The sequence below is a fragment of the Sinocyclocheilus rhinocerous genome, unplaced genomic scaffold, assembly GCF_001515625.1.
Source record: "Sinocyclocheilus rhinocerous isolate Xijiao unplaced genomic scaffold, SAMN03320098_v1.1 scaffold819, whole genome shotgun sequence".
Classification (NCBI taxonomy): domain Eukaryota; kingdom Metazoa; phylum Chordata; class Actinopteri; order Cypriniformes; family Cyprinidae; genus Sinocyclocheilus; species Sinocyclocheilus rhinocerous.
Window position 1 is genome coordinate 97,572 of NW_015665814.1, and position 9,503 is coordinate 107,074.

At 37.6% G+C, this 9,503-nt stretch overlaps 3 protein-coding genes across 3 annotated transcripts in view; all 3 read left to right on the plus strand.

Annotated features, from left to right (window-relative positions):
* LOC107731505 (nucleoporin Nup43-like) overlaps positions 1-2,363 on the plus strand; it is a 6,473-nt gene extending 4,110 nt beyond the window's left edge. Inside the window, exons 3-5 of the mRNA XM_016542607.1 lie at positions 903-980; positions 1,056-1,218; positions 2,106-2,363. Of these exons, the coding sequence (XP_016398093.1) occupies positions 903-980; positions 1,056-1,218; positions 2,106-2,266 (402 nt within the window). The 3' untranslated portion in view covers positions 2,267-2,363. The remainder of the gene's footprint in view (positions 1-902; positions 981-1,055; positions 1,219-2,105) is intronic.
* Positions 2,364-3,348: 985 nt separating this feature from the next.
* On the plus strand, positions 3,349-5,719 carry LOC107731506 (nucleoporin Nup43-like). Its single transcript, XM_016542608.1, has 2 exons — positions 3,349-3,570; positions 5,146-5,719. Exons 1-2 carry the CDS (start codon positions 3,552-3,554, stop codon positions 5,373-5,375), a joined length of 249 nt encoding a protein of 82 aa, XP_016398094.1. The 5' UTR covers positions 3,349-3,551; the 3' UTR covers positions 5,376-5,719.
* A 1,711-nt stretch (positions 5,720-7,430) lies between these two features.
* The window catches only part of LOC107731513 (serine/threonine-protein kinase LATS1), a 26,512-nt gene continuing 24,439 nt past the window's right edge, over positions 7,431-9,503 (plus strand). Inside the window, exons 1-2 of the mRNA XM_016542616.1 lie at positions 7,431-7,623; positions 8,338-8,775. Of these exons, the coding sequence (XP_016398102.1) occupies positions 8,422-8,775 (354 nt within the window). The 5' untranslated portion in view covers positions 7,431-7,623; positions 8,338-8,421. The remainder of the gene's footprint in view (positions 7,624-8,337; positions 8,776-9,503) is intronic.

A 9,503-nucleotide genomic window follows, 5' to 3' on the forward strand; every position in this document is an offset into this window, starting at 1 on the left:
ATTTGATTTGGTGTTTGTTTTAAAATTTCAGTTTAGTTTTGTCATATTTTAATTTCACAAAGAAACGTGCAGCAATAGCCTAATAAAAGGACACCTAGCTTCTCATTTACTGTATGTCTTCAATCTCATTTTGTTAAAAAAAAAAACGTGATAAAATCAAATCGTGAATCGAATCAAATCGTGAGTTGAGTGAATCGTTACATTTTTCCCAAGCCATTGTTAGATGCCTGTGTTTCCTGTCATAACTATTTGATTTCAAATACAGTATCATAGCTATTAAACTATATCTGGTTTTGGTTTTTAATCTGTATTCAACCTCAGAATGATCTCAAAGTAAAAAGTGGTTCTAAAGTCTGATTTTGTGGTGGCTGTGCTTTAACATTAAATTATTATAATCTTAATTTGAAAGTGACAGTAATCAGTGTTGAATACTACTGTAAGGTTAACCCTGCCTGGCTTACATGTTTGAAAATGATTAATAGTTGAAAACATTAGAAATTTAGGGAAGTAATCCGTTACATTAATAAAGTAATAGTTACACTACTTATTACATTTTAGATAGGGTAACTTGTAATCTGTAACCTATTACATTTCCAAAGTAACCTTCTCAACACTGTGTATTAGTCACAACATGTTTTGCAAATCCGTTTTCTAATACAAAATAAATATGTAAAATATTTGTATTTAGAAAAAAAAATGTCTTAATAAAAGTAGTCACTACTTGGGCCACATGTTTGGAAAATTATATTTAAACCCACTGTATTTCAAATAAGAGCTAAAACTAATAATACCATTGCTTCAGAACTAATAAATGTTTGGTCCGAGTCAGAGAAGAGAATGAGGTCTTTAATTTTGAACTAGTTTGATTTGACTAAAAACCATCGTTTGCACAATCTGTGTAGTTTCTAGATCAAGACCGGCTCGTTTCTGCATCTTCAAGCGGGGCTGTGACGATCTTTAAGCTTCAGCCTGACTGTCAGGTATGTGCTTTGTTTGTTTGTCTGATAAATGTCATTATGCACACAGCACATCTGACCATTGTGACTGGCGTTTAGGCTCTGTCGCTGGCTCATGTGTGGGAGAGGGCTCATGGATATTCCTGTGATAATGCACCCTGCACTGCAGTAGTGTGCAGAAGCCCTGAACTAGTGTCAGTGGGTGAGGACGGCCGAGTTATTCTTTACAAGGCAGATCAGACTGAAGTTGTCCGTGTTATTGGTAAGTGTTTTCTGGCTTTCTTTGTAGCATAGACAAAGATCTCGTACGGTTTGATATAAAATCATAGTAGGGTTGTGTCGGTGAGGAAATTTTCCCACTGGTTAATCGGCGTTTGACAACACCGGTAATACCGGTATCACCGCGGGGGCGTTCCCTCTTTTCCTCACTTTCCTTCGCTTTTAAATAGCTTGTAAAAGCGGCGTGCCCATTTTACTTTCACTTTAAAATAGCGGCAATTCGGAGTAAAGCAATTGTTCGTTTTTAGTTCGTTTGAATTTGTAACCGCTGTTGCGGCTTAACACCGGTATCACCGTCAACACCGTCTATTGCGGCAAGCCTAAATCATAGTTGTGTTATAATTTACCCTCCTGTCATGTTCCAAACCTATGTGACTTATTTCTATCCATGGAACACAAAAGATGATGTTTTCCGTACAATGGAAGATCTGGATGGTGACCAGTTGCTTGCTAGTTCCAAAAAAGTACCATATGACTTCCGGGTCTGAAGAATATCATAGGTTTGAATGCGGAACAACAGCCCTTCTCTTTTCTCCTTCCCATCAAGGTTACATGTAAATGATGAATTCTGTTCCTCACACAAAGCTGTGGTATGGATTCAGAAGACGTAGACCATAGAGCAGCAGTCATGGACTTGTGTTATGGTGCTTTTTGAAGCTTTACTGATTTAATATTCATTCCTTCTCTCAATGGACGAAAGCTTTGAGGTTCTGCTGAATTGTTGTGTTTCACTCAAAAAAGCAAGTCGTACATCTTTGGAATGATATGAGACCGATCAAGACAGAATTTACATTTTGGGGTTAACCCATTCTTTAATTACATTTGACCTGTAATGCATATTAATAGGACTGTGTTATTGCCTTTCAACAGAAAATGCAGATAGCAGTACGATTCATGCCGTGACGTTTCTGAGGACGACTGAGGTCCTCACTGTTAACTCCATCGGTCAGCTGAAGATGTGGGACTTCAGACAGCAGAGTGACAGTCCTGCGCAAATTCTCTCTCTGTATGATTCACTCATACTAGTTTAAGAAACCATAATTAGCATTGGATTCATTTGAATCTCCAGAAAGCTGAAGAACATGTCCGTTCACACCAGAATCAAAAAAATCTTATTTTGCATGAAAAAAAAAGTATGTTTTCTAGGACCATTGTGACTTTTTCATTATTTTCCAAATCCTCATTACAGTTCTTAATATTCTCAAGATCTGCTTTAACAAATTGCTTTTTACCTGTTCAAATAAACACATTATTGATAGATTTTCCTGCCAGTGTTTTAACTTGTGTGTTTTAAGAAATTACCTTATTTGCCAGCATTTTGAGTCCTTTTGACATTCATCTCAATATCAAAAATTGGTCTGAATTCTCTCTATCTAGAACATATGTGACCTTGGAGCACAAAACCAGTCATAAGGGTCAATTTTTCGAAATTGAGATTTATACATCATCTGAAAGCTGAATAAGCTTTCCATTGATGTATGGTTTGTTAGGATAGGACAGTATTTGGCCGAGATACAACTATTTGAAAATCTGAGCTGTGTAAACGCTTGTAATAGACGTTAAGAATAATTTTGACCTCACAATGTTTAAAAGGATGGTTCACCCAGAAATGACAATGCTTTTATAATTTACTCACCTTTAAGTTTTTCCAAACCTGTGTGAGCTTCTTTCTTCTGTTGAGCACAAAAGAAGCTAGTTTGATTTTTTTTTTTTTTTTATAGAAGTAGGGAAATAAAAATATTATGGAAGTCAGAGGCTACCATCAACTGTTTGGTTACCAACATTCTTCAGAATATCTTCCTTTGTGTTCAGAAGAAGAAAGAAATTCATACAGGTTTGGAAAACCTTGAGGGTGAGCAAATGATGACAGAATTATCCTTTTAATTCAGTAGATGTTTAACAAATAAATATGCTTTGACTCATATTTCCACTGTTGTTAAAAACTCCTTCTTCCACCTCCGTAATATTGCACTTTATTGATCTTCTCTCACTCTAAACACTGGCAAGAAAGTTAACAGGTATTGCAGTATTCATGAATGAGGCCAGTTTAAATGAGCAATTTATTATTAATACATTTATATATTTATTATATCATAATAAGGACAAAAAAATGAACAATGTTATCCTATGCACATGAAATATGTCAAATCTTAAATGTCAAAATCCTGATAATTAGTCAGAAGCTTTTGCCACTGATTCTGATCTTTTTTCTCCACAGTGTGGGAAGTACATTTTCATCCATCAAACCCCAATCACTTATTTACATGCTCGGAGGATGGATCTCTGCTCCACTGGGAGACGACGTCAGGATCAGACATGAGCACACTCCTACAGAGTAAGCTAAGGCTCCATCACAACTATAATAATACTAATAACAATCTGATTTTTATCTTGAAAGTTTTTATCGTTCCGATTACTATCTGATTTAGTATGCACATTGCATTTGTACTTGACCATGTAAATGTGTCTCTGCAAAACAATAAAAGGTACACACTTGTTACACGTTATATGTACTTACTATTATAATAACAGTAAATTATGCATAATTACATGCAAGTAATCCTAACCCTAACCATATAGTAAGCACATGTAGTTAATTATTATTACTCAGTACTTAAATGTATAATTAGACTGTAACAAGGACGCCTTAAAATAAAGTGTAACCCAAATAAAATGTACTATTCCCATCCCATCTCATTCATGATTGTGACAAATTTCCACATGCTGATGTAGATCCATTTGAAAAGTAGGAAAGTTACCATATTTAACAACCAGATGGATTTATTAAACCTGGCCAAGTCATGTCTTCTATGCCATGTACACACTGCAGCTACATTTGGTTGTCAGTTGACCTTTTAGTGCTTAATCCTGCACACAAACAGTTAAGTAATTTACGGGAGTGACAACTGCATTTGCAGAAAGCCTGTGCAGTGTGTATGGAACCAAACTAAGCAATTAGTTGTTAATGACATATCTAAATGAGTAGCATAATTGTCTCTCTTCTGTATGCACAGTGCAAGAAATCTCAGTAAACGAGGTATGTTTTGACTCATTTGTGTTGCCAGGTCTTGGTATAAAAAGCACAAGCTCATAATAAATATAAATCCAAACGCGTCATCTTGGAAATAAGCCACATACCAAAACATTGCAACCTGCACCTGCCTACTTTATTAACTCCATAAACTGGATCGCTTTATGAGCTGAGACCAAACAACAAGCCCAAAGATGTGTAACAAATGTTGCTGATAGTAAGTGGACATGGCAACACTTAATGAGCTCACTCTGCAGAGCAACTTTCTAAACCTTAACAAAACACAACGGCTCGGTCTACTGTGGATTAGTTCAAAAATCGGCAAACATAATAGGCTTCTTTGGTCAAAAATAGCGGGTACTATATGTTGCTATGGTGTCAGTCATCACAATTTTGAGTTCTGTTTTGTACACACACAAAACTATCATTTAGGGGATTCACTCCCGTATTTTAATGCGGTTGTCATTCCTGAAACTTTACAGTGTGTACATGGCCAGGGATTTAAAGTCCTGTAAAAATCTATTTTCTATTTTCATTCGCCCCCTTTCCCATGTTTCTTGTGATCACAAGTGTCTTTTTTTAAGCTTAGGTTTGGTCAAGGCAAAAGTAGTACTTCTGAAGGTGCATAAAGCTGCCGTTTCATCAAAGCTTTTGTTCCTTGGTTTGTTTTTCTCATATTTCACACAATGAACTTTCTAGGATTCAGTCCTGAAGTTGTATAACACTTATGCATAAGAAGTAAAGCTAAACCGGTTGGTCTGAGCTAGATATGGGCTACTAAAGCTACTATGACTATGAAGGTTTAATTCTAGTCAATATACACAGACTTGACTCATTTTATTATCTTCATCTCATTTTCTGATACCTGGTTTGTTTCAGGGGGCTGGAACAGCAGGGTCGTCTCGCATAGTGGCGTACCGCTGGCAGGGGAGAATGACTCTGTGGTCAGCGCCTGGCTTGCTGGGGACTCCAGCAAAAATAGACTGGAGGCAACTCATATGCTGCCCAGCCAGACACTGTCTGTGAACAGCCTCGATGTGCTTGAGCAGTGTTTAGTGTGCGGGACTGATGGAGAGGCCGTGTACGTCCACAGACAACTTCCTGTTTGATTGCTGACGCAAAATATGTATGAAAGAGATTGCTTGGAATATTTTTATATACTAAAGTTCTTTGTTCAGTTGTTAGAAACTGCACAAGATTGAGTTAAGTCATCAAAATGGCAATATGTACAGCCTTTCTGTGTCATATAAGTTCTGTTGAAGTACTCTGGATACAGTGATTGGGACCGTAATAAAAGTTTATCATGCGTCTTTCAGAATTAATTGACCTGTAAGTGGTGTTTTGTAAAGCCAATTTTTATTGGTTGTTAAACCTGTTGCATGGGCTTCATGTAGCTACGATGCTTGAACAAATGAATCCGGTGAGTCAATCATTCAGGGACCCATTCATAAACACTGTAAAGAGTTTACCAGGGTAAAGTTTACATGAGACTGTAAATTTTACTACCTTTTGCAGTTTAATATATCTATGTCATGTGAAGTGGAATAATGTGTGAGAGAAAAATGTAAATTTTTCATATGCTTTAAACTGTAAACCATTGCTGCTGCTGTCATATGTGCATTCATGAGTACAAGCTCAACAAAAAGCTTAAAGGGGTGGTTGATTGTGATTTCACTTTTTTAACGTTAGTTAGTGTGTAATGTTGCTGTTTGAGCATAAACAATATCTGTAAAATTACGAAGCTGAAAGTTCAATGCAAACGGAGATATCGTCTTTTAAAATTCTGGCAGTTTAATGCCTACAAAAAAAAAAGGCAGCAAAGGGGTCGAGGCCTGCGCTGCTTTTGAGAAGAGGAAGAGAAAACTAGGGGTGCACGTAAAAATCTATTCGTCATAATTTGTGTTCTACTGAAGAAACAGTAGTAAGCAGATAAACATCAAATTTTAATTTTTGGGTGAACTATCCCTTTAAGAACCTTTAAAAAAACTTGAATGGGCTATTGAAAATCCTGTATTTGCTGAACAATAATATGAAAATAGGGGGATATGTCCTGATAGTATTTGGGTGCCTTACAGTCCTGAACGTCTTTGGCCTGAATCTAAGAAAAGTATTGAAATACCTTTTGAACTTAAGTGACAACACACACACACACACACACATATTTATACTGTACAAACTGTGTTTTCTATCCCCTTACCCTAACTGCATCTCACACAAAACTTTATGCATTTTTAGATTTAAAAAAAATCTGTATAATGTATAACCTTGTTTCCTCATGGGGACCAACAAATAAATATATTATATATATTTTATATATTATATATTGCACAGGTTCTGCACGATCCTCTTCAATAATATCCTCTGCTTCTCAATCGAGCTCAAACTGATAAGCGAGATTAACGATGCCGTTGTTTACAATACAACTGGAGAACATGCCGCTGAGGTGAAGGGCGGGATGTTTAGACGCGCACTAGAGGCGGTTTAGCCAATCACAACACACTGAACTATCCCTTTAAGAACCTTTAAAAAAACTTGAATGGGCTATTGAAAATCCTGTATTTGCTGAACAATAATATGAAAATAGGGGGATATGTCCTGATAGTATTTGGGTGCCTTACAGTCCTGAAAGTCTTTGGCCTGAATCTAAGAAAAGTATTGAAATACCTTTTGAACTTAAGTGACAACACACACACACACACACATATTTATACTGTACAAACTGTGTTTTCTATCCCCTTACCCTAACTGCATCTCACACAAAACTTTATGCATTTTTAGATTTAAAAAAAATCTGTATAATGTATAACCTTGTTTCCTCATGGGGACCAACAAATAAAAATAATAAAATGGCACTGTTTACTAAGAATGAACATAGATGAGGGGCTCTGGGACGCAGCATAAATTCAATGCCACCTGTTGCAAAAAGTGTTGTTTATCATTTAAAATACATAATACATAGTACTATATTTACACAGTAAACCCCAAATAGCCTATAGCTTACTCTAAAATGACTATGTTATGCAAACCTCACACGAACCATGGTTAAGAGGTCAATTTATTATGTAACAAACTGTCCACTCACAAAAGCAGTTGACGCATCTCTTCCACTGATCTGCATTCACACAGAAGGGCGTCTGGTCTGGAGAGGGTTCCTCTGGGGAAGGGACTTTGACAACATCCGGGCTTTTGTGACGCGCATGACAGCCGTTGTAAAACTCAAGACGACAGTAAATACCAAAGAGAAGCAGGCGGTCCGTCAGCAAATACATGTCAGACACAGCAGAGGAGGTGTTCGCGGTTTAAAAGCTCACAGGGGTCTATACATGTACAAACAAAATGTCTCACCATCATTAAATGGTAAGTGAATGTAATTCGTTTTTAAACGGTGTATGATAGCACTATGCTATCGCCTCAGCTTTAGGCCTCGGTCACCTGCTGTACCGATTCATAAATGATTTATCCGCTTTCAAATGTTTATTATGCAGTAGGAATAATGTTTAAAGTTTTTAAGGGCTTTATGTGGCAATACTTCTGCACATTTCAGCAGTTTAACTGAGTTAGCAGTGCGTGAATCAATTGGACACTACGACTGTGTTTCAAAACCTATAGAGATGCCTACCTAGACAGCACTTTTGGCCATCGTAGGCACATTAGGCGTTTCTCGCCGTGCCCTGTGATGCTGTCTAGGTAGGCAGACCTTAGATTAGAGAAAAATGATTAGGCTATAACGTATTTATCACTGCCGTAGCTTACTATGATCTTAACAATCACTGGTGTCGACTAGCTTTTTTATTGAGTCTTAAATGTTAGTGGTGTAGGCAGCTTTAGACATGAAAACAAATCGAGACCCACCACAAAAGTAAATGCTGTTTTATGGTTTTTAACTATCGACATTACTAAAAACGAATGTAGAAACACGTGATTTAAAAAAAGGCTTAATTATTATTATTTTTTGAGGATCTCCAGGTAGTTATTACAAGCTTTAGATATGCAGTTGAAGTTATAGTAATGTTTATAACAATGCTTCTGTATAACACTTATGCATGTTTACTGATGCACTTTAATGTGCAGGTGAAACATTGAAATCCAGACAGTTTCACTCTTCCACCCAGAAGTCTCTTCATCACCACTTTGGCACTTAACATATGTTTTTACATGAAGAGGGGCGAGAAACCCGAGGGATACAGACAAATGCGACCCAAGACGTTCCCTGCGAGCAACTACAGTGGCAATAGTCAACAAATGCTGCAGGAGATCCGAGAGAGCTTGCGGAACCTCTCCCGGCCGCCAGATGCTCCCAAAACCGACGTGAGCGTCGGGAAGGGACCGCCGGACGATCCCAGACAACAAGGGCGGAGCAACAACCCCAGGACCCCCCACCATCACAGAGCACTGCAGGAGATCCGCAGGTCACTCATGCCATTTGCTAATGAAACTACCTCCAGCGGACACGCTGCAGATATCAACAGACACATGCTGCAAGAGCTGCAGGATGCTGGCTTTGATGAGGTAATGGACCTTGTGGAGTTTGGTAGGAAGAGAAGTTTGTGTACTCTTCCCCCCAAATGCGTCATATCAATCTCTTGTGCCAGGAATGTTCTCTACTGTCACTTTATAATTTCGCTTATTTGAGGAATGACAGAAATGGTATGTTGCCAGACCTGCTCTGGTTGAAGAATGGAGCTCAACATGTCATACTCAAATGCTCACTAACACTGGGTGTGATGTACATATTTAGGTTTTTTTTTCAGTAAGATTAATTGCTCTGCTTGTTTTTTCATGTGGTGGATGTGCATAAAGGTAGTCAAAAAAAATGTTGGTCACTTGCTGTGGTTGTACAAGCAGACAAACAGGCAAACCATCATTGTAACATTACATTTTGATTATATGAGAATACTTTAGTAAAGGATAACGTATAGTCAGAAACCCAGACGGTGATCAGGACTCGATGTGAATCGACTGTCTGTGCTAGGGATGTTCATTTCGGTTATTTTTCCCAACCGACGCTCGTTAACCGACAAGATTAGTTTAAATTAGAATTGAAATAAATTAGAAAGGATAAGTGTCTGTGAACCGTTAAAAATACTAACATTTGTTTTCCGGGGATTAATTTTACATGCGCAAAAAGCAGCAAACAACAGAACATGAGGATTCACGGTCTTCATATCACATCACACACCTGCAGCACTTCTGCCAGCGGAGAAAAACATAATAAAGCTAGGCTATATATATATAAA